General features: G+C 33.0%; 1 protein-coding gene across 1 annotated transcript; it reads left to right on the top strand.

Annotated features, from left to right (window-relative positions):
- The first annotated feature begins 162 nt into the window (after positions 1-162).
- Positions 163-25,168, top strand: LOC110996903 (laccase-1-like). The gene is made up of 5 exons (XM_022264799.2): positions 163-539; positions 1,369-1,468; positions 1,846-2,924; positions 14,390-14,566; positions 23,462-25,168. Exons 1-5 carry the CDS (start codon positions 383-385, stop codon positions 23,830-23,832), a joined length of 1,884 nt encoding a protein of 627 aa, XP_022120491.2. The 5' UTR covers positions 163-382; the 3' UTR covers positions 23,833-25,168.
- Positions 25,169-25,800: the final 632 nt, after the last annotated feature.

Genomic DNA, 25,800 nt, shown 5'->3' with positions numbered 1-25,800 from the left:
TGAGAGAGACGAGATAAAGAAATTTAAATATAATAAACTATTTATACGCAATTCTATTTTTAGAAATAAACTATTCTATTCTACGCACGTTATAACCACTTCCTTATTAATCTACATCTTATCAAAAGCGGATAAAACTCGTTACATAACATGCATTCTATAAACCAACAAACGAATCACTGGACCCAAGCAGGTCGCATCGTCCAACAATATTAATAACACTTGCACAATAACTTACATAAGGCAGAGAGAGCTCAGCCAATTTACTTCCGAAACCAGCCCTGAGCCGCGAAGCCTGAAGGTGCTAGTGATTGTTAGTCGCCACTTCTTGGTAGACTCGCGTGGTTGTGTTCGAATTATTGTGAAAAATAAAATGTAAGTTATGGTAAAAGTTGAAGCCATGGAGGTTGAAAAGAAAATCGAGGATGTTGTGACGATGAAGAAGCCCAACTACATGCTTATGTCCTTGCAGAGGATATTAGTGATTTTAGTTATACTTATAAGTGTTATTATTGTTGTCTATTATACCCCAATGCCAGGTATGTATACATTATTTTATAAATATAATATATTTGAATTAACGTCTTTGAATGTCAGAGAATATTGTATACTACGGCAGTAACTCACTAAAACTAAACTAAAAGGAATTCGTTATTGCAGTTATGATGTAGTATTACTATGCAATTTAAGCATACGTTTTTTATGTTTCATAATATAAGGATATCCCATGGGTTTAAAAAAACAAGTGCAAACAAACCTTTTACGACAAGGATACAGTTTGTGGAAATTTAAGCTTTATTTAATTCTCAATTAATGCTCCTTTTCTTAATAATAAAAATAATAACAACGCAAATAAACATTATTGTTACTTTCCACTCACGTTTAAATAAGCATTTACTTCGTTTACTTGTATGACTCAGCGAATAAAATAAGAAACAATGAGAAGTACAAAAAATAAAACAGGTTCGGATAGCAGCTATAATGGTTTTGGAGATGCAACTTAAATATCAGTTCAGACGTAAACTGGATACTGTATGGTTATAAATTCGATCGATTAAGCGCGACTACCCATTAACATTTCTACAGAGAGTTATTTAACAAATGCGACACATCGAATTAATGATAACGAAATGTTAATCAAAACTGGGTAACAGGTAGACCGTAGAAGCTATGAATTATTTATAAATGATTTTGGTAGCTGATTAAAAAGTTAATGTCATTATTTATTTGGAACAGTGTACTAAAACTACTGGCTAGCCAATGAAGGCGTTAATATAATCAGACCTAAAACTTTTTATTTCCATTTACGATTAGAGAAAGTTCCACGTATAAACGTTTCAATAAGTAATATTTTGTTTATCTTTTCAGAGGAATACTTCGAAAACTGTGATCGCGAATGTCACGAGCTTGATTGGCCGATGATATGTCGTGTAAAACTTGTTATAGAAGTTTACAAAACAAACAGCAAGTATGTATAATTAATATCATCTAATTAAACGTAGATAACATTTACAATATTCTTACTATCTCGCCAAGCAAAAGCAGGCGGAAAACAAATAAACGGCTCAAATATAAGAGTCTTTCTGCCAGCTTCGATTATTCCTTTTTGACTTTTCTCTTGGAGTAGGTTGCTAAAGTGAAGGCGCTAATTAAAGGTTTAAGTTGGGTTTGGTAGATAGTACCAGTGACCCTAGATCTGGTACTTTCCTCTCTCAACGTAAAAGTATCGCTATATAGCGAGGAAATGCTGCCAGCGTTAAAATACACAGCCACAGGGAAACTTTTAAAATTCGTTTTAATTTTTAATAATAATTTAATTATAATATTATATTCTTTTCCTTTTAGATCCTGCAATAATTGCTTAGAAACTGGCAAACCATGTCCACCAATGTGCATCACAGCTGATGGAAGAGAGCGTGGTGTTCTATCAGCAAATAGAGAACTTCCTGCACCGGCGTTCCACGTTTGTCAGAATGACATTCTCGTCGTTGATGTGGTTCACCGCGCACCAGCGCATGCACTCTCGATGCATTGGCGCGGTCAACCGCAAAAAGAAACCCCGTTTATGGATGGAACGCCAATGCTAACGCAATGTCCACAACCGGCGTATACGACCTTCCAGTATAAATTCAGAGCTTCAGCTGCCGGTACTCACATGTACCACGCCCATTCTGCCGCTGATGCAGCTGACGGTCTTGCTGGTGCTTTAATAGTACGGCAATCCCCTAGGCTAGATCCACTAAAACGCTTATATGATATTGATGCAACAGAACATACGATATTCATAGCAGAATGGGGACACTCTATGGGGCCATTGGCCGGAGTGTCTTCAATAGTTCCTAATGCTGAATCTATACTGATCAATGGAAAGGGTAAAACCTTAGAATCGCCAGATGCTCCATTAACAACATTTAACGTTGAATATGGGAAGAAATACAGATTCCGTCTTGCATACGGTGGTGGTGTTAAAAGTTGTTCAGTTAAATTTTATATTAAGGATCACACGTTGGATCTAGTCTCATTAGATGGGAACATGATCGAGGCTGAAAAAGTTAATAGTATAACTATAGGGCGAGGTGAACGCGCTGATTTTGTATTGAAAGCTAATAGACTGTCTGGTGTTTACGATGTAAAAGTTGAAGCTGATAGAGATTGTCAAGACAATTTAGAAGGTGTTGCTAAGTTAATGTATAAAAGTAAGGAGAGCAAAGTGCTTCATAAAGACGATAACGACGCGGCGGGTAATGAACTGGATAGAGACTTTACGACAGTGTATAGTGATAAGTGCAGTACTGAAAAGTTATTGTGTTTGGATGAAGTGCATTCTACTAAGAAACTGTCAGAAGAATTATCAGGGATCCCTGATGAAGTTATCTATATGCCCTTCAATTATTCAACGCGGCAGATATCTGCAAAACGTATTGGTGAGTAATTTCCTAAATAATATACATAGAAACTTAAATATACAGAACTATGAGGCTATGGCTAGATGTGCTACAGCTGTGCCTTTGTGGTAAACGTGGCATATGGTTTGGTCCAGTGTTCTGTTCCTAGCGAAACTATAACAGTCAAGTGTAGATTAAAAATGACTAGATAACCTACTTAACAACGCTGAATGATGCATATGTCTATAAAATGAAAGCGAACTAAATTGTGTCGTAACTATAACGTTATATACGTAATCATACATATATTTTAATAATGTGATATTTTTTCACTACAATTAATATAAGATTGATTATAATGACTCATAATAAATGTAACCTTTATGAAAAATTCCTTTTAAGACAATTTTGCACGCGATTATGTGTGGCAAAACCAATATTATTATTACAAAAAGTAACGTTCGAATACCCGAGAGCTTAATTTTGTTTATACAATCAATGTATATTGCTTTTTTAAACTACGGCTCGATACGTAAAAGTTGTTCATGCAAACAGAATGAATGTTAGTATTATTCTAAATTCCTTAAAAAAATCTATAACCGGATTCTAACGTCGTATTTCAACTTTATGTGCCAATCCTCGAAAAATTTAGTAGAACAATATTTCAATTTAAAATCCGTAAAAGCGGTGTTTCATTACTCATTCAATTATAACTATTATTAAAAGCGTGGGGTCATAAACAAGATTTCTCTGCAAAATGTCAAACAAAAGGTTAATAGGTGAATTCTCTTACCTTTGATTTACACGTTTTTCGTTAAATGCATTTAAGTGAATTGTATAATAAGTGTACGGTAATAAATGTTACGGGGTTTTCTGACTTTAAAAACGTTAGATAATTTATGCCTCTCTACTAAAATAAATGACTTACTTTTCATTTAATATAAGCCCTAGATGGGACAGAGGCTGTCCACAGTCTCCATCGCGTTCGGTCTTGAGCCATGAATGTCCTCTCACTCCGAGTCTTTCTGGCTGTTTTCATCTGCAACTCTACGGCGCCAGGTTTGCCTCTGATGCCACTCTTCCGCTTTCCTTGCGGATTCCAATCAAACGCCTACTTGGGAATATGATCTCTTCGAAGTGTATATAAATAAATGAAATCAATTAAATAGTATAGAGGTGGTGGAAAATTTTGGAACTCGACTTTCGAAACACACGCAGAAGTGCTGTATAAATGCTATAGTGAAGTCCAATTACACAAATACATAGCTAAACTAACCAGTATTCTTGACCATGAAAATGAAAAACGGATGACTATGGCAAAATTAAAATAGGGTGGAAAAAGTTGGAAGAGGCCTACTCCCGGCAGAGGACGCAACTTAGAGTAGTAAAATTGTATTTATATATATTTTGGTTTAATGTATGTCTATAAGATGTGGATGAATAAAGGCTTATTACTCTAGATGAACGAAGATTAACAATACAATTCGTAAATGGTGTTTTCTTTTAAAACGCGGTTCACGGTTTTATTCTGACACAGTTTTACTAAAGAAAACCAAAGTAGGTTAACGCATTATTATAACAGCCACAGACTCTTTGCGAAAGCGTACATAATAATTATTATGACTATTACTAATTGTGGGTTTATTCAGTTATTATTTATTACATTATATTTAAAATAAATACATACATACATACATACTGTTAGCACACAATTAAAACACAGGTTCCATAAGTTATAAAATAGAAACTCCTACCCAGATTAACGTTCAAGAAGGGCGGGAATAATTAATATTAAACATTTTTTTTAAGTAAGCTAATCTTTATGAGTCATAATTAATATATATAATGTATTCATCGTATGGTACTAAATATGATCTATGAAACACTGCATTGCATTGTAATTACCAAAAAACCCTGTTCTATAAAAAAAACGTATCTGACTACTATGATAACATAGGCAAAGTCATTTAATAATCAGTATCAAAAAATAACTGATGAAAAAGTCTATGTAGGTTAAGAAAACTACATACTGTATATTTTATTGTTATGTTTAGGTTTTATTTAAACAACTAAAAATATTGTTTTTAAAAACAAACTATGACATAATTTTAAAGAAAAGCTAAATTGTTACTACTGCTAAAAAATTCAAAGTAATCTCACAACCACAATTTGAAATTCCTAATAAACTACAGAGTTACAAAAAATCAAACATTACAACAAACACAGAAAAAAAAACATCTTTATAGAAGTTTATTATTAGTACTGGTAAGCCGTCATAATATTTAATCTAGTGTTTACGTATCCCCAATTATGTAAGATTTATAATATTATATATATTCAATTATATAGATATAGTAGGTCTCTATATTAAACTTGAATGAACTACGCTTGTTCCGGAAGTCGTATTCAAAAAAAAAATTGAAAAAACGGTCTTATAACAAAAACTCGGAGTTTGTTAAGTAATGCTGTGGAAAGTGTCGCATAACTTCACTTATCGATCTATTGCGGTCATTTAGTTAGGAAAAAGAGATAAAATCTTTACTTCTGTTCTAGCATTAAACTCTTAAAAGGCCGGCAACGCACTCGCGAGCCCTCTAACATCGAGAATGTCCATGGGCGGCGGTATCACTTAATATCAGGTGAGCCTCCTGCCCGTTTGCACCCTGTTCAGAAAATTATAAAGATTTTACAAAGAGACATTTTTGTAAGAAATAAACTTATCAACTACTGGACTAATATACCTTTTACTGGGTTTTATCTTTTGCATCTTCAAAATTTCAAAACGTGATAAGATGAACAACACGTAGGAATCAAGAATTTATATTAACACGATCGCATGTTTTATTAATTCTACAATGAGGACATTGTACATAAAACATGTTAAAATTTTCATTAAGTTTATACAAAGCCACTGATAATAATTAGCTGTGCTATAGGAACAATATATATTTAGGAATGAATATAGAAAATATAACATAAGTAATAGATGTCTATTACTTTTTATGTTAATAGAAAACAATGTATGGTATTGATAACTTTAAAATTGGATAGGTATCAATAGTGAAAACTAAACTTCAGTATTCAAATAGACTAAACAAAGGATTGAATTCTATAACTTTGTTAGTATTGTATTGACTTCCAAGTTCCAAGTAAAGGTGAGTGATTGTCTCTTGTTTTCACTAATACAGATTCTTCATATTAACTGTCTCTTTTTATCATAGCCTAAATACCATTCGGCAGAAAGGGACGACTTGTTCAATGATAATAATTTACTTATGTCTTAAATATTCTTTCCAATTTGTTAAATTACGTAGCACATGATATTTATTTCTTATAGAGTGCACTTTATGTTCAATATGTATTTTTGAACGAATCTTGAATTTAGATTAAGACCAAAATATAAAACCAAAGACACGCCGCGCTTTTTTTATGTTTGGTAAAGTGTGTTGTCTAGTATAGCGAACTGTTGACTAATCACAATTAAACAAATTTTGTCTATGGTTTAGATTCTTAGCAATACCTCTTTTGTTTTTACTAACATTCGTACTTTGTACGTATTTTCGTGTTGTTCCCACGGGAATGTAAGTGCGTGCTCGTATATCACCATGCTTCCTGCTGATATAGGACAAATGCTTGTTTTTAATTTATTTTATAAGTATTATTTAACTGTTAATTACTTAAGATATCAAGAGGGACATGGTGTAGTGGTTGCAGCTACTTCCAAACTTTGTGTAAAACATAAAACTTGGCGATTAAAAAGTGTGGCTGAGAGTTTATTGCCAGATCTTCTCTTCCGTCCTACAGCCTTGATTTGAGAACTGGAGAATGTAAAATTAGAAACATTTCATATAAATTTATTTTTTGACGTTTATAAGTGTAAATTGTGTTACGTAAATGAATAAATAATTTTGAGTTGAATTGATGCTATTTTTATATAATTTAGACTCTTGACAAAAACATTACCTGATAGCATCTCAGAAATCATGCACTTTCATATCTTCCTGCCTAATAGTAATCGTGCTAAGTTTGACGTTTCTCATAACAACACCAATTATCCAAACTCAGTTTTGTATTGCGCAGCCTCACAACGACCACTGTTTAAGACAAGACTTGTTTAAGTGGAATATGCTTAAAAGGAGTGTTAATACCCATAGTGCTTAATAACCTGCATCGTGAGCCCACCGTCACATACACACCTTCACTTTCACACCATCGCATAACACAGCCGAATTCGGTATTACTTAGTTAAATGTTTTTCATATTTGCCTTCGTAAATGTTTGAATTATGAATTCATTTTTGGCTATATACTTATATAGTGTAATTCTTTTTGTTATATGTAATTAAGAGATAATAGAGCAGTGTTGGCCTAGTGGCTTCAGCGTGCGACTCTCATACCTGAGGTCGTAGGTTCGATCCCCGGCTGCGCACCAATGGATTTTCTTTCTATGTGCGTATTTAACATTTGCTCAAACGGTGAAGGAAAACATCGTGAGGAAACCGACATGTCTTAGACCCAAAGAGTCGACGACGTGTGTCAGGCACTGGAGGCTGATCACCTACTTAGATTAAAAATATTAGCATGAAACAGATTCAGAAATCTGAGGCCAAGACCTAAAGAGGTTGTAGCGCCACTGATTTATTTTTATATATTATTAAGGTTAGTTGTAGTACGAAATAAATAAACTGTAAAACAAAACATTCTCTGTACTCAGTTAGTCTTCATACTTTCATACATTGTTGTGAACATGAAAAGGACTTTATCTCCGCCTCAAACTTTAAACCGAAGTTATGACAGCTCGTTTTGATTTCATTAAGAGCGAAACTTTGTTGCGTCTCCACAACTATAACGAGAGGAGCTAATGTTACGTAAAACGTAAAGTAGGACGCAATTATTTCGTGATTTCAGTAAAATTACTACCCGCTCGGTCAACGTAATTTAAATAATTAAAGTTGAAATTTTCTCTGCATAAATGTTTTTGCATGTGTAAAACTTGATACACATTTTTGTGCTTATAAATTATAATTGTTTAAATAATTTCTGAAATTAGTTTGAATTTTTTATTGTGTCATTAATAATATGTAATTAATTTAATTATTCAACCGATTGATAAACTGAATTTAATATTTTTTGTTTGAAATTGTGTGAAAATGATATTGTGTCAGTGAATGCTTATAATTGTATAGTCATTACTAAAAATGCCGCTATTGAGAGACCGTTACTTTGGTAAATGGTAATGTCTCCTCTGACCTATCGTTGTCAATTATAGACTCTTAATAATCTTATATAAATCAAATTAAAAGGGACATGAATAATCATTTACGTAATCGTTTGATACTTAAACTTCCACGGTATTTATTAATATGCAGCTAACAAACTTTATACATTGTTTGTTGTATATAATATTGAAGAAATCCATTAAAAATATATCCAAAGATGGAATATGGCAGTGCTGTGTGATGGTGTATAAGTGTGGGTATGTACGTGATGTATGTGGGGTGTGTTCATGATGCGATGATTTTGCGCTAAGGATATTCTTAATACAAGGAGTAAACCACATTCCTCTAAAGCTTAACAAGTCAAGGCTTAAAATATAATGTCGTTATATGTCCGAGCTGCGCAATACAAAACTGAGTTTTTTGCATAGTTGGTGTTGATGTTAGGAACATGAAACAATGACAATTACGAGTCTTGTAGACATGAACATGGAAGGGCTGTTTTTTCTAGAAGTGAGCTGCTTATTTAAGATCATGTCATGTAGTAGCAATAAATCGTATTGATTTCGTCGAGTTTAAAAATGTTGTTGCATTGTAAAATTTTATGAATAAGTAATTATAACACTTTAAATAAAACTTTTCTAGGTACAGAAGGTTAATAACCAAATTGCCTATTTAGAGGAAAACAGCAAACAGTATCATTTTAAGAATGCGCGCGCAGAAGAATATTTTCATTTTATAACCGAATGTAAGCATAATAAATTACTTATTACATTTTCATCTTCAACAAATTTTACTCTCAATACAAAAGTTTGGAGTAAAACGAGCTTTATATAAATGGATTAATATAAAAATTTAATTGATAAAATCTAAATCAACAATTACAATTTTCTTAACCAACCTAACGCTGGCATAAACATTTTATATTAAGATATTCTACGTTGGTCAGCTTTCTAGTTTATTGAATCGATGTTACAGCATTTTAAAGCGTATACAAGGAAAGTAATCACCGCTGGCAATCACGTCTTGATTGCCATAATCTATGGATATTATCTGTGATCTGTGCATCATAGATATTTTGTTGCATAGATTGTATACTTTTTATTTTTACTGCTTCTATAGTTTTTTATTGAACAGGGGGCAAATGGGCAGGAGGCTCGTCTGATGTTAAGTGATACCGCCGCCCATGGACACATAATGCCAGAGGGCTCGCGAGTGCGTTTCCGGCCTTTTAAGAATTGGTACGCTCTTTTCTTGAAGGACCCTAAGTCGAATTGGTAAATCTCGTACCTGAGGTATTTTTGACAGACTTCTACTATACTTTTAAATTTAATAAATTTTACAATACAGTGTAAAATTCTCTGGACTGCCCAGGCAACGCAAAATTAGAGGTTTGGAATTTTATATTTTGATTTATTTTCTCTCTATTACAAAACAGCGGATGGTATTAAAAAAAATGAATTCACATCTTTCTATATTGCCGTGATAATTTAATATGTCTAATAAAAATTGGATTTTGTAGATTTGTAGTATCGATTGATTGGTTCCGATGCGTCAATCATAAAACGATAAAAATGTATCAATTCAAGCATTTATGGCTTTCTCTTATAGCACTTCAGTTTACATAAAAGCGTGAATTCATTAACACGACGACATCTCAATTAATATTGATTTAATGTAAATACAAGCTTCGATCAAACAATCGTCTATCCGAGCAAATACAACGAGTACTAGAAAGATCAATCCATACCAAATTAACAAAGAGAGAGCGTCAAAAATAGTTTTGGTTTTATTGAAAAGGGGTCGTTTGTTTGTTGGGAATTAGAGCTTGGTAAAGTCTATGTTTTGTCTATGGGTCGGTATGTGTAATGTCTATGATCTCACTCTTACACACCAAACCCTTCTGCACTTCTGCTGTGTACTAATCGAATTATGTACTTTTATTTGCATACTTTACTTTACTTAACAATGATATGATACAATACGACGCAATACAACGTCAATAAGGCTAAATGATGATCTATTTTGTACGAAACTAAGGATTTTTACGCCAAAATTTGATTTGTGGATTAACTTAAATGGTATGTTTTGTAACCTGACCAGCTGACATCGAGGAAATAAATTAAACAAGTACAAACATTCTGTATACTAAATTATATATTTATATTATGATATAATAAAATGTTATTTAATACATATATTTTTAGGTAGATAACATTTTACTGGGCATAAATATATTTTTACGTTAGAAAGAGAACAGGCTACGCTACATCTGGTCCTAGAAGACTTTAGTTTAATATAGTATTTTTGCTCCAAGCTAAGCTCAGCGCAGTAAAGTATCTGTTCAGTATTACCATGTAATGCTGTACAGATACTTTACTGCGCTATAGTATTCTCCGGTAATGCTGATAGACAGAACAGATTAAAAAAAATATTAAGACCTATTCTATAAACCGAACAGGCACATAAATTGAGAATCAATACAAATTATATAAATGTATACAGTAGCTTTCCAGGTAGTTTTTGAGACTATTCATAATTACGTAATTTGTTAGAATTGAAAGTGTTAAAATCATAGGAGTCATTGTTTTAACGATGTGTTAAGTCATTATTCTTAAGAGCTTGAACGGAGAGACAGTCTTAGGAATTTATTAGAAAGTATTTATCTCAGTACGTCATGACAGATTAAGGCTTCTTTGTATTATTAGGCATTGAAGTGTGTTTTATTCAAATGTTTGCATCTTATACAGATTTGTACTATTACGTAAGCAGATTTACTGCAATTTACCCCCCTTCCTCTTGTCAGCAAAAGTAATAGGCCATAAACGTATTAATTTTTTGTAGGAAACCTCGACGATATCGTTTGAAGCATAGACAATGTGTGGGTAATATTTGTAAAAAAGTAAATAATTACTGTTGCCGTAATCACCAAATAAAAAAATCAAAGATGGGGGGGCATTCCTTATAGTGCTTACCTTATACTTGAACCGCTCCCGAGGGATAGAGCTGTGAGTATATTAAACCCTACTATTATTAATAATAATAATATAGTTTTATTTTGGTCTATAAAAATACAAGCACATACAACACAATATATGGATAGTAAGTATTATAATAAAATGTTGTAATCGTTTTATGGATACTCCCAAAAGCCTGACGCCAAGGCATTTTACAATTTTCTATATTTTGTTATCTCTAAACATTATTGGTGGTGATTTCATATCTAAGAATACTTTTTTTGTTGTTATAGATTACCTAACTAGCAACAATAAATGTTTCGGTTTGTTGAATATTTTATACAAAAAATCTTGAATTACTGTTTTTTATCGTCCGTCGTTAACGCTTATTATTTCAAAGAACAATGCATTTGAGCATTTTTGTTTAAATATTATAAATTAAAAATGATATGTATTATATCAAATCAAAATGCGGTCACCATCATTACGTAATGTGTAAGTTGAAACTAAAATGTATGTTAGCTGAAATGAATATTTAAGTAATATTCTATCACTTCGCTTAGTCATCAATTACACAATTATTTACCAGAAATAAATGGACATTTCGTCTGCTTAAAACAATCGTCCACTTAGCTACCTTTATAATTGACGACAAAATATTTTGAGTCCTATTGACAAACAAATGTTTTAACAATTAAATTGCCATGGACAGAGAAAATAAGATTTTGTATTGTAGAATATAATTATTAACTTACTTTAATTATGTCAATGATTAAATAAATATACATAAAAAAAAGAAACGCGCGTACCGAATGGCATTGCTAAAGTTATTGATTCAAGTAAGCCTCTTTGACCTAGGTCTTTTCTAAATGCCTTAAGTAGCTTTCTCCTTAAACCCGTTGAACGTATTAGTTATATTGTTAGCTGTTAAAAAGCAGTGTTGGCCTAATGGCTTTAGCGTGCGACTCTCAACACTGAGGTCGTAAGTTCTATTACCAGCTATGCACCAATGGACATTCTAAAACAAACGTCAGGAGTCTGATCACCTGTCAAACGATCATAAAACAGATTCATAAATCTGAGGCCTAGACATAAAAAGTTTGTCACTACTTACTTATTAAGCGAGCATTAAATCTATCGATTACCTAACCGACAAAATTACGACACATTTTTTACGTATTATGAATTAATCATTTAAACCGAAACTATGTTTAATTCGTTTTGTCTGGAATCCGACACCAGGTTGTCTAGAAATCTAAAAAAAGAGTTTAGTTGCCAGATTTTAATTTAAATACTCTGTCTCTTTTTGACACAGTTCAAACACAATTTGACAGGAAGAGACGAAATAGTTGTTTCAAGAAAGTTGCGACTGCGAGTTTTATAATGAAATATAATTTAGTGTGAAAAGTTAATAATAATTTAATAGCTTTAGAAAGACAAATACAAAATTTGTTGCAAAATCTTTCTATCTCTGGCAATTGAGTATATAACTATTTCGTTTCACTTAATTTCTAGTAAATTGCATGTTAATTGTCATAATCCCACATCTTATTATTTTTTAATAAACAAATTTGGATAAAATTAAGTGTAATTATTTTTTTATTTGATTCTTACTCATATCAAATACAGCGTGTTTAAAATTATAGTTGATATTGCTCTAGGCGTTTAAATAGGTAGAAATCATAGGCCGAGACTTCCGTCGAGTGAAATGCTGGTCTCCAACTCACAACACATCACTGAACTTTCACTTTAATAATAATAACCCATAAAAAAACTATGTTTACTTTTCTTAGGCCCGTATGCAACGGTGTACCAGGATCATGGATAAATAAAATATGTTTATTATGAAATATAAGATACAGATATCACTTATTCGAAGTCATTAAATTCGTCGGTAGACATACCTACTTCTCATAGGCAAAACAGAGAGAGGGTGTAGGCCGAGAGAAAAAGCCGACGTAAAACTCCAGGTACTCTTTTAAAATAGGTAATCATCTTACAAAAGGATTATGGCAAACATAGATAGAAGTCACCTAAAGGAGGGAGATACTGTTCGCACTTTATTTGTATTATATTCCAAAACTGAACGAAAACCTCGCAACCCAATTTCCGGAAGCGACACCTGTTCACAAGAATCGATTCTAAAGTAAACAAACATAACAATAAAAGCCTTTTATCTCAGTGTCTTTACATTTAAATTTATTAATTCCAAGATATCTGCATGCCCTTTTTTGGTAAAGGCCTCCAAACCCCGCCATTTCTGCACTGTACTATCTGTCATGTACCACCTGCTATTTGCTATCGTCTAACCGAAAAATCACTTTGGCCACAATATATGTAGTATAATTTCCGCGAATTGATCCTAATCCATCGGTCCCTTTACCAAACCAAATCACGCAGCCTTCAATTCGTCCGAAAATATCATTTTCATAAATTATATGTATAATTTACATTGTTTTTTGCGGATGCTTGGCGGACCCATGCAACTTCTATACACAAAGTCTCCTTTGGGAGTTGTGCGCTGTGATATTGCGGCCTACTTCATGGTATATCAATAGCATAGTTCTGGTTAGTGCATGTCTCAAATTATTTTCACACATGTATATCATTTTTATAACATAATTATTAAGTATTTGATTGTCCTCATTTTAACATGTGTGATGAAGCCTAATTAAAATAATAAGAACCGATATTTTATAACGCAAAGTAGCCATTTTGTATGCCATGTGAAGCTTGTTGCAATCGCACCAGGAAATCTCAGTATGCATAACGTTTAAAGTTAATATTTATCGTAGGTCAAACAACGCTAAGCAAACATATCCCCGAGCTAAGTATATTGGCTTTAACTTTTTAGTTTTAACACTTGCTTCCTTGCGAACAGGAAACTAAGTGTTTTACGAGAAAACTAAGAAACTGAGACGCTGCATACACTTTTACTTCTTTTAGAAAGTTAATAAAGTTTAAAAAGCAGGAGAAGATGAAATATAAGAACACCGTACGGAGCAGCCATTTGAACCTTTTTTATAATCACTGCGATGTGAAAAGTGTCATTATATCATACAAACAATATTGTTAAACCATAATTTATTTTTTATTTTTTTATACATGTGTCATCACGAAGACATCATGGAACATTAGAATATAGCCTAACTTAAGACTTAACGTAATTCAAGTCTAACCTAATTTAATAAAACCTCATAATAATAATAGATAAATAAGAAGCTAGAATTAATAAAAAAATATATAATATAACCAAATAATGACGGTATAATATGTATTATTATTTTATTAATTAAAAAAAATTATATTAATAATTGTATATTCTCTTCCAGAAAGCTGGGGTCAGTCGGATGGTTACCGTTTCACTTACCCAGCATCACCTCTCTTAACGCAAGGATCTAATATAGGATCAGAGGCTCTGTGCTCAGGGCCTGGTCTAGCTGAGGAATGTGTTCATGTTAAGAACATTCCTTTGGATTCCACCGTGGAGATTATTATGTTCGATCAAGGTATGTATACACTGCAAACCCGAAAGTGGATATATATTATGTAAGAGATGACTTTCTGCCTTTCGAAGGCTATTGTTGCCCATATTGCAAAAAAAGCATGCCAGTGGAGAATGGATAAACTATGCGTTGTATAATAAAAGTGAAAACTTCAAGTGATCTGTGAATAATTGATGAATTCATTATTAAAAATAAAAGGTTTTTTGATTATATTGGGCCCAGAAGCAGTGGTAGGCTGAAAACATATACAATTGAAATAAAACGATTTGATCAATATATATTTCTGCAGTTGAAATATATTGTTTAAATCAAAATAGTCATCTCGACATATTTAGTTTTAAAGGATAATAAGGTATTCCATGAAATGAAACATCAATTTGTATTTTGTCATTTTCTGTCTTAGCTTAATCTCATCGTTAAAATGTCGATAAATACTAAATCATAGTTAGTGTACACTAACGCCCGAACCCATTAATTAATCCACAATCTCAGTTTGAAAACAATCTGGTATCAGAACGTGACAGTCGTGTAGATCTTCTATCTGCATCCCAATAACAAAACCCTACGAAGACAATCATTTTTACACACATATTTGATAATCAATATAAACTAAATAAAGTTAATAAAACCGTACCCACAAATAATATTAAAATATACATGTCTTTGTTTTAAACATATCAAAAAGCTTTTTAATTATTTTAAAAACTGGTGTCAGTTAAAATCTTAAGATAGAATATTGGCACAGTTGAACTGTCACCGATCCGATCCAACACCGATCCGACCTACCATGGATAGCTTGTATCGACATATAGATATTTACAATCCGTCGATTGGTTATTGGCACACATTTTATCAATATTTAGATTAAGATCTCAGATGGTCAAAAATGGATTGATATTGGTTATTGGGTTTCCGCGTAAGCAAAGTTTCGTATGTAATGTTTGAGCTAATATTTTGACACTATGTTCATTGTTCATGTGTCAGAGATAGCGCACTTGCATTTATATTCACTATACTAAGGGCCTGTTTCACAATGTCCGGATAAGTTCCAAATAAGCTATTTCTTACTTATTGGTAGGATAAACCGTATTTTTGCGTTTCACGACTGTCAGATAGCGCTATTCGTCATGAAACACGAAGTATCTTATTTGGAACTTTTATCTTTCCAATAATTTATGTGTTGCATAGGTATTTGGTACTTTATCCATACATTGTGAAACAGGCCCTTAGTTTAATAACTCACGTTTAGTTCTCTTTAGGCGTCTTAACCTGTCGTGTCAAGAAGTCGGATTGCTTGAGCATTCATATGGTTATTCAGCCTCCTTTAAAATAAAAATATCAATTTGAGGCTTTGTTTCTTAAAATTTTAACATTTTGTGTAAAGAATAAACAGACGCTCTATATGTATAACTAATACACATAAGACCGTTAACTGATGCTAAGTGCTAATTATATTACTTCCGTTGGAAAGCAACAATAACGTATGAAAAAAGTAGACACAAAAATATAAACGACTTTAAAACAAATGGTGACTTTCACCAGTATTATACACGAAACATAACTAATATAAGCGTACGACAAACCAGCGTCCAGAAGATAAACCACTCCTTGCATGAAAATTGTTTTCGTTTTTAGAGCAAGATCCCGTGCGAATTTATATAATTATCACTGAATAAATTCGTAACTCATTAAACGTTAATTAATCAATAAAGCTTTTTATAAATTTGACGAATATTAAAATCATAATCCTTGGGATCGATTTTCTCCAGTTCAAATAAGGCTTCTCTGTATTGTATGTCTAAAATGGCGATTAAAAAGAGTGGAGGAGAGTTTCTTGCCAGTTCTTCTCGTCAGCCACGTCCTTGACTTGATTTTCAAGTTAATCTCTTTTAAACTGGTCGTCTACATGAAAACTTTTTTTTTAATCGATACGATATTTTTTTTTCATAGAGCAGGGGGTAAATGGGCAGGAGGCTCACTTGATGTTAAGTGATACCCGTGGGCACTCTCAATGCCAACGAGCTCGCGAGTGCGTCGCCGGCCTTTTAATAATTGATACGCTCTTTTCTTAAAGGACCACCAGAAATACCTAATAAGTGGGCAGCTGGTTTCACATGTGGTGCGCGGACAAACTGTCTTGAAAAACGCTCAGTTGTTGAACGGCGGACGTCGACGTGATACGGGTGGAAATTCGTAATCTGCCTCGACGTCCGATGATGACACTTAGGTAATCCTCTCTCCATGGTAAGAGAATTATACTGTGTACGGAGACATAATGCCCGATGGGACACGGTCAAAATATCATATTGGCAATACACAGTAACTCCCCGAAGTGATCGTGACTTCAATGTTGCGTTAATTTACAAAGCGGTAACACTGTTGCGACATTAGTGCTGCGGATTCTGATAATACTACGTCAAAACTGCATACAAAAGTGCTGTTATAACTACGAATCCTTGCGCATGGTAGTTGGACGTATAATGTAAACAAGAAAACCTAACATAATATGAAATATTTTCACCTTTTTTCCGAAGAAGAGTGGTTTCAGTGTGCGACTTTCATCACTGAGGTCGTAGGTTCGATACCCGGATTGGTGCACTACCAATGGACTTTCTTACTATTTGCGCATTTATCATTTAGCTCGTACGGTGAAGGAAACCGGCTGGCCTTAGACCCTAAAGTTGACAGTGTGTGACAGAGTGTTATTAGATTGACAAATGACCATGAAACAGATATATGTAGAAATACCAGACCTGAAAAGGTTGTAGTGCCTTTTTTCAGATACTATGTTTACTACTATGTACTGCTACTTTAAGAGACACAGAAATACAATTAAAGTATTGTGTTTTTGTATGTCGTATGTTAACTTAACGATGAAAAAAACTAATGCATTAAAAATAAAAGACAAACTAGATTAAAAAATACAAATGAGCCATTTGAGAATGTAATATTTCTGCTTTGCAATAGTTCCACGCATGCCTGATTAATGTTATTGTAGTGAATAATAAAGGTATAAAGTTGTAGCAATCTTTATATACCGTGTCGTGTTGACAACATTACTATGTAATGTCTCATAGAAAATTATATATTCTCTTGAGAAATGTACGGATAACACGAAAATTGTTTTCAGTTATTTATGTTATTTTTTAATACGTCATGTAAGAGGAAAGTTGATACGGAAAAGAATATACCTTGATTATCATAAACAAGGCTGCATTGATCTTGGACAATCGTAAAGGTTGTTGTGATTAATTATAAAAGGAAGGCAAAGTCCGTATTCTCTGGGGCATGGGGCACGTTTTTGTGTTTATTATTATATACGCGTTTTGCATATTACATTGTACCTTTAAACAGAAATCTAAAATCTTTTACACGGCACTTTACGTATTTTTATTAACTCGTGTTGTAGTTTAAAGATATGTTTAATTCTGATACTCATTAAAATTAGCAGTGCCAAACTGGTACCTAACCTGTGACTTTCATTCCTGAAGTCGTAGGTTCAAGCACCAATGAACTTTATTCTTCTACGCATGAAATAATCAGAGGAAAATACCGTGAATAAACCGGCTCGCCTTGGACGCAAAGAGTTGAAGGAGTCGAACACAGAGACTCTTCCTGGAAGTCAACAGAACCAGGAGTTATAAAGTCACTATTTATTCTTATAGTGTCTCCTTGGTGGATGCCAATCCACTCACGTACTTTCCACTCGGCGGATATGATGCCGGTCCACTTCCGTACTTCCGAAACCACTTCTTCCTTCTACCAGCCCGTCTCTTGCCTTGAATTTTGTTTATTAACTGCAGCAAGTCCTATCGATGATGACGCAAAACTTGTCCAAGATATGGGACTATTCGTATTGTAACAGTCAAAATAGTGCATAAACGTCGAAATAGTTTTTAAACGATTGCGCATTTAGTAAAATCACGTTGAATAAACAGGTAATTATAGTATGCCCGCAGGGGTCAAATTGGGGAATGTTTTATGCATGCAAATTGAATTTAACCTCATTAATTGCATCTAAATCTATATTCTACAACAGTCTATGTTGTTAAACAAAGTTTGTGTAATCAATTGATTATCATCTGTTAATTTAGGTATTTATAGACGATAATATAATAAATTTATTTGCACACTGGATTTTCTTTTTGTTTCCTATTGTATGAGTATTAAGATACTGTAAAAATTGGTAAAGGAAATAAAATAAATTGTGGTTCAAAATTTCATTCATGGCTGGAAGTCTTCTACGGTCCACTTCCCTAGACATTTTCTATGGTATATCTATAATCTTCAATTGTTTAAAAAAATAACCATCCTAGAAAGGCTGACAGCTCATCCACTGACAAAATGGATGTTCGTCGGGTGCGATGTCTGTGTTTTTTTTTACCTGTATATTTATTGCTGTATGCAATAGACATTGCAAACTATTCTCAGTGTAATACATAAATAGTATATACAATAAACATACTCTTAAGTCAAGACGTTTCGGTGGAGTGCGACCACAAACACGAGATTATAGGGTTCATTTGTGGGTTTGTTAATAGAAATCTTTAAAAGTATTGAACAAATTTTGACAAATGTATCACCGCACGGTTGTTTTTAAATTATTTTGCGATAGTTTATCGGTTTTCGTGTAAGACATCTACGCTGTTTGTAATCATTTTGATCTAGTTTATTTATTTACACAAGTGAAACACAGAGACTTAAAGAAAATACTACAGTATAGTGCCATAATTTAGAATTTTTGAGGTGAGAAAAATCTATAATTAGAACGCACGACGAAGTTTGTGAGTTTGCACCTTGCTAACACTACTCAAAATATGAACAAATATATTTAATTTAATATCAAATTTTGATGAATGCTCACGATGCCAAAAGCATTCGGCCTAAATGTAACTTTCTCGAGAGTGCTTGATTACGGCGTGAGCAGCGTCTGTGAATACAAGTTATAATTAAGATAAAATTTGTAAGTGTAACGTGCATACATTTCTAATTTTTCCACCGTGAACATAACGATGCTTATTAGAAGAAAAGGTGTTCATATAAACAGACTAGTAAATATAATTCAGTACGACAGATAGATATAGTTTGATTTTTATCCAATAAACAATTAAGCAGTTAATTATTTGAAGGTGATTAAAAGAATCTTTCGAAAACAGATGCGATACATATGTTAGGTTTTTTATAGTTTTTATATTTTCATATAATCATTACGTATTAATTTCCGCGAAAGGCCGCAAATGTGAAATGAGGTATAAAGTTACAACATCTGATACATCTATTTTTCTTATATAGATAGATATATAACATGTATTTTTTATTTAATATATAGATAGAAAAAAAGGGAAAGATTCGATCGTCTCGGTCGTCGCATTGTTAATGATAATATCGATAAGCGAAGAGAAACTCGAAACATATCAACCGATCAACTTCAAAACTTATAATTGTCAAATTTTGTGTATATATACTTAACCATAGATAACATTATGTTTAGCTGTCAGTTGCGTTATACCATTATAACAAATGAACTGATACAGATTTTATAATACATTTTTGTTTTTATTGTTTGTTGCGTTGCGTAACCCAGCTACCGATTGCAGCACCATCTACCGGGCTGATTTGTGAATCTAAATTATCCAGGGCGCCACCCATATACCTAGAAAAAATAAATTAAAATTGTTCCAGCCGTTTGATATGAGTTCACTAATAAACACACGTACAGTAGAATCATAATTATATCTTATATCTTTAAACGAGCAATCTTCCTGACATCTATCGGCGAATAATAATACAATTTTTTTAATTGCTTTAACGACACAACAACACTAAAGCTATTCCAGCATATTATATAATCTATATTGTTCATATTTCATAATTTTATTAGTATGTAATTCGTACTGATATATAATTTTCAAAAACACAATTTATAAAAAAATAAAAATACCGAGCAAAGCTCGGCCATCCAGGTACTGTATATAAACATTGTTAGTGTTTTGTGAGAAACACGATATACACGATAGAACATATCGTGTAGAGACAGTCTATACACGAAACATTACAATGACGAAAATGTTGAAATAACTCAATTATTTTTGAGTTTTCTTGCAAATATTAAAAAAATAATATTTGCATTTTTAATTATACGGATAATGTTTCGGTTTATATATTTTTGAAATATGACACGTCAGCAAAGAGAAAATATAGTAGGTCATGTGAATAATTCAAGAGGAAGGTAACGACCTCTGACTTATAAATGAAGGTTGTTTCATTACTAAAACGAATCATTATAACTTCCACGCTACCTACAGATAATACATTAGTGAAAGGGAACTAGAAAGTTTTCCTTAAGCGAGTTAAAGAAGAATAATAGAACAATTATTATATATTCTCATTTATTTTTGGTATTAGTATTTTTTATGATTTGGATTTTCGAGTGGTAAATAGAGGTAGTCTGACCAGCCTGGCGATTTTTTTATAACGTACTGACAGGGAACATAACATACAAAAACCACAATACATGAATGTTTATCAATGGCAAGTGCACAATACTTAAAGGGAAACATTACAATTATAAAGAGAGAATGCATATAGTTGAGATACATCTTAAATATTATAATTTTTTTTTTAATAATAACACATTCATTGCAAGATTAAAATTCGTCTTGCGAGAGGGAACTTAAAATTAGTTGCTTTTAAACAGTTGTATCGAAAGGTGAAATTGTACAAATATTTATACAAGAATATTTACTTACTTCAAAAAACAAAATCTAACAAAAAACTATACGCACAAATCAACTCATAACGCCAAATCAGGTGCCAATACCTGATTTGGCGATAGTGACATTTGGCGAGGTGGCTAGTTAACTTTTTGTGTATCTGAGTATTTTGTAAGTTAATAAATTTTTATACAAAAATATTAAAATGCAGTTATGTAACTGGTGTATAAGTTACTTGATATGCCCAATTAACACTTGCTGGCTGGGTTAATGGTTGTGTGAGGAAATTGGCAATTCTCTGCTAAACAAATTCCTGCTAAGGCTGGTTACCTATTAGCCTAACATAATTCATATACACATTATGTGTATATAGGAACTCTTTTAAGTAAAAAACACTGCTCCACAGTGTTGGCCTAGTAACCTCAGCGTGCGACTCTCATCCCTGAGGTTGTAGGTTCGATTCCCGGCACTGCACCAATGGATTTTCTATCTATGTGCGTGTTTAACATTCAGTGTAACGGTGATGAAAATATTGTGAGGAAACCGGCTTGTCCAAAAAGTCGGCGGCGTGTGTCAGGCTCAGGAGTCCTACCTACCTACTTGCCTATTAGATTGACAAATTATCATGAAATAGATACATAAATCATTGTAATTAATATTATAATATATGTATAAATACCTGTGTCAGGGTTTCCAGCTCCTTCATAACATACTTAATAATAAATTGCGTAACAAATTTTCAATCACAATGTAATTTTATCTTTCAACTGCTTAAACACGTGTGTGCGTGTTTGAATGTGTGGGTGCATGTGAGTGAGTGCGACAGTTTCAAAAGCATCCCCAACTCTGCGTAAGGTGTGTTCATAAGCCAGTCCTTCAACAGTTTTTTGTAGAATCTGGATAATGATCATAGAGGCAGCCTGTAATTTATTTATTTATTACAGAAATACACACATTATTCTTACAGTCTATGCCAATAAGAATATGTCGAGAAACATTTAATTAAGTACATATATAAAATTAAAAACGTAATGTACCTACACAATATCGCTACTGTGAATTCACTCTGCGAACATACGAATATATGTCGGAGACAGCATTCAGTAGGCGCTAGTGAATGCACCTACTAAATGTGGCGGGGAATCTGTGCAACAGACTGGTTCTTGCCATTGGTATCGCAAATCACCCAGGCCTACGCCGTCGCACATATCCCATAGGGACTAAGAACTCCAGTTCTTGGAGTACATTCGTTGCACACTTCACCCCTCAAGATTTTAATTGTAATGAATATATGAATTAATATTATAAGAATTGTAAAGATAAATGTACGAAACATCAGTTCAGACAAAGATCCCGAAGCGCCACTAAATTATTAATATTATTGATCCGTTGCGATATTCAATGTATCCCGAGGGCTTTATTAATTTAATACGAAATGAAATTAATCTATATTCGCTTACCCATAATTTTATTGGCTACAATAGAATTGCGATATAATCTCGAGGAATCTCTCTCGTATTTCCTATACTCAGCATAAACAGTCGATAAGCAGAAAACGTTTCCTTACAAACGATCGTTTTTAAATGCTTTATTTAAAACTAAACTGTAGACATTTATTTTTTGTAGATATGTTCTTTAATATTGTGGAACATTTTTTTGTTCTATCATATATAGTTTTCGCAGCGCATGCGATTAAATATATTTTATAGGCATATTTTTACAGCTTGGGTAACATTGTAGTTTTAGTAGGGTACCTTGTCAGTAATAATGTAGAGTTCAAATAGTGAACGAAATTTTAAAATCGGTCCAGTACTTTTTGAGCCAAATCGTTACAAACATACATACAAATCTTTTCTCTTTATAATATTAATATAGATGGGTAATCCAGTGTTATACTAGAATTGACACCTAAGAAGGGTATTAAAGTCGCCTTACAGCGCGGCCACACGATGCGGTAACAGTGCGGTGCGGCGTCGCACCGCAATTATTTATAGGATGCCACACGGGCGTTGCGGTGCGACGCAGCACAGCGGCGCAACGCGTGGTGTGACATGGTATAGCAATTTGTATCTAGGATGACGTTGTAGCACCACCTAATTACCACATCGTGTGGCCGCGCTCTCAAAAACCAATTAAGTCACATAAACTTAGAATGTTATGATTAACAAAATTCATATTTTTGCAGGTGGCGAGTCCGATCACATCTTCCATCTTCACGGCTATAGCTTCTATGTCGTTGCCATGCAGCAATACAACAGAAGCTTAGGCAAAGATTTAGTAAAACAAATGAATGAAGAAGGAATTCTATTTAATACAATAAACGTTAAAAATCCAGTGCTAAAAGACACTGTAGTGATTCCCAAATTTGGCGTTGTTGCTCTACGCTTCAAAGCGGATAACCCGGGTTACTGGATGATGAGGGATGAGAGATCAGCTCATTGGACAAGGGGGCTCGATTTTGTTTTAAAAGTCGGTGAGCAGAAGGACTTCGTTCAGGCACCTTCAGACTTTCCTAAGTGTGGCTCTTATGTTGGTCCTGAATACTTTTTAATTTAATTGTAAGTCTCGTCTGTATATATTTGTCGCAGTAAAGTAGTTAAATCAGAGAGTTAGTAGTGATTATTTCGGTGTGATCCTGAAGAACTTTGAGCTTGGAAATTCCGTGTTTATTTACTAAAAACATTTAGGAAACTCGTTAAACGTTTCGATCAGTCACTTGTCTGACGGAACTTTAGCGACTAGATTGAATATCGATCTTTAATTAACTGTCTAGAGATTTAATTAACTGTCTGATTTACCTACTTTACTGCGACATATTCTTCCTTTATCTATATTCAAATTGTGATAAATGTAGGTATGGTATTTACATCACCCAGCATTCACGAGGACAGGACAGTGCGAAAGTTAATGGTCCATAAATTTATAAAGTTTTCATGTATAAGAGATGAAATCTTGCCATTTGCATATAAAATACAATTTTTATGAATTTATTTTTGAATGGAATTTCATTAAGGCATATAAGGCGTTGATGAAATCTAAAGCTCATACAAGTTTGTAAACATAATAAAAATAAAAAATAATTTTTGATTGTTTTAAGATTGCACATAACTGATCCTTTAAAGTAATAATTATGTTTTAATACATAGTTTGACTTCTATGCTTGGCGGAGATAAAATTATGTTCAGTCAACTACTTTCCATTTAAATACACAGTTAAATATCTCTTTTATAGCTGCTTTAGTCGATAATATGATATTTATGATTGAGATAAATCATTTCTATTCACGTATTAGTGTCAATCAATGTAAAAAAAACTATTTACCAATTCTTAAAGGCCGGAAACGCATTTTCGAGCCCTCTGTAAGCTCGGCATTAAGTGTCCATCATGGGTATTATTTAACATCAGATGAGCCTCCTACCCGTTTACCCCGTGTTCTACAAAACTACTATTTGTCTGTTTGTCTTCTTTTTGTAAGCGCACAGCTTCTTCTGGAACAGAGAAAAGGTTCTTGACATAAAGTTCACACTTTTTCGTCGAGTATTTGATTACTATTAAAATTTAAATTACAAATTCGCGTTACTCACGCGTTGTTACTTATTATAGTTACTCTACAATTGTTATACAAAATGAGTGCCAAATCGCAAATAACAGTAGTTTAGGCACGCACACACTGCCCAAAATATTAATCAATTCTGCATCATTTAGCTCGACGCCAACTGAAAGTATTATAAGCTTTATTTATTAGTTTTGTGATAGTATATTGAGACGGAAGCAGAGCGTGACATATAACTCTATATAGTTATCATGTTTCTTTAAGAATTTTATGATTAAAATTATGTCTTGTACATGACAATACTTTATATACGTTTGTTAATAAAAATGTTGCTACTTACTTTGTTTTATTTATTATATTAAACTTGTACTTATATTTTGTGTATCTAACAATACTCAAAATATTCTTACGGATATTACGACGTACGTTCAGAAGTAGAAGCTGACTTCTACGTCTTTTATTCTCTTAGCAGACAATTAAGCCGTTGAAAATCTATCTCAGTATACTTTTCTCATAAAACACTATATTCAAAAGAGGCTAACTTTTTATTTAAATAGGCACACATTTATAAAACAGACCATTTACATCCTATTTCCGTATACCACCGGAAGCGGTTGGGGTTATCCGAATATGAATAAACATATTGTTTTGTCAAAATCTTGATGTAACTTTGTAACAACGAAGTCTGATAGCGTTTTTAAATAGTATTATATAGCCTTTATTGCTACTTCAGCTCTTCTTGTCCAAGTTGTCTCATTTTTTCTTTATAACGTCTGCCCATCTCTTGCTCTGTCGGCCTCTTTTCCATTTTCAATCTCGTGCTTACCATTTAAACTTTCGATTAGTATTATTTTAATTAATGTTTTATTAATCCATACAACAATTGATTAGTTGGCATTCCTTAATATTAGTATTAGTTACGTTAGTATAAGTTTTAAACAAAATTAAAGTAAGATTTATTTTTAAGTGGT

Source organism: Pieris rapae, chromosome 11 (assembly GCF_905147795.1).
Source record: "Pieris rapae chromosome 11, ilPieRapa1.1, whole genome shotgun sequence".
Classification (NCBI taxonomy): Eukaryota; Metazoa; Arthropoda; class Insecta; order Lepidoptera; family Pieridae; genus Pieris; species Pieris rapae.
This window is presented reverse-complemented; position numbering and strand designations above follow the sequence as displayed.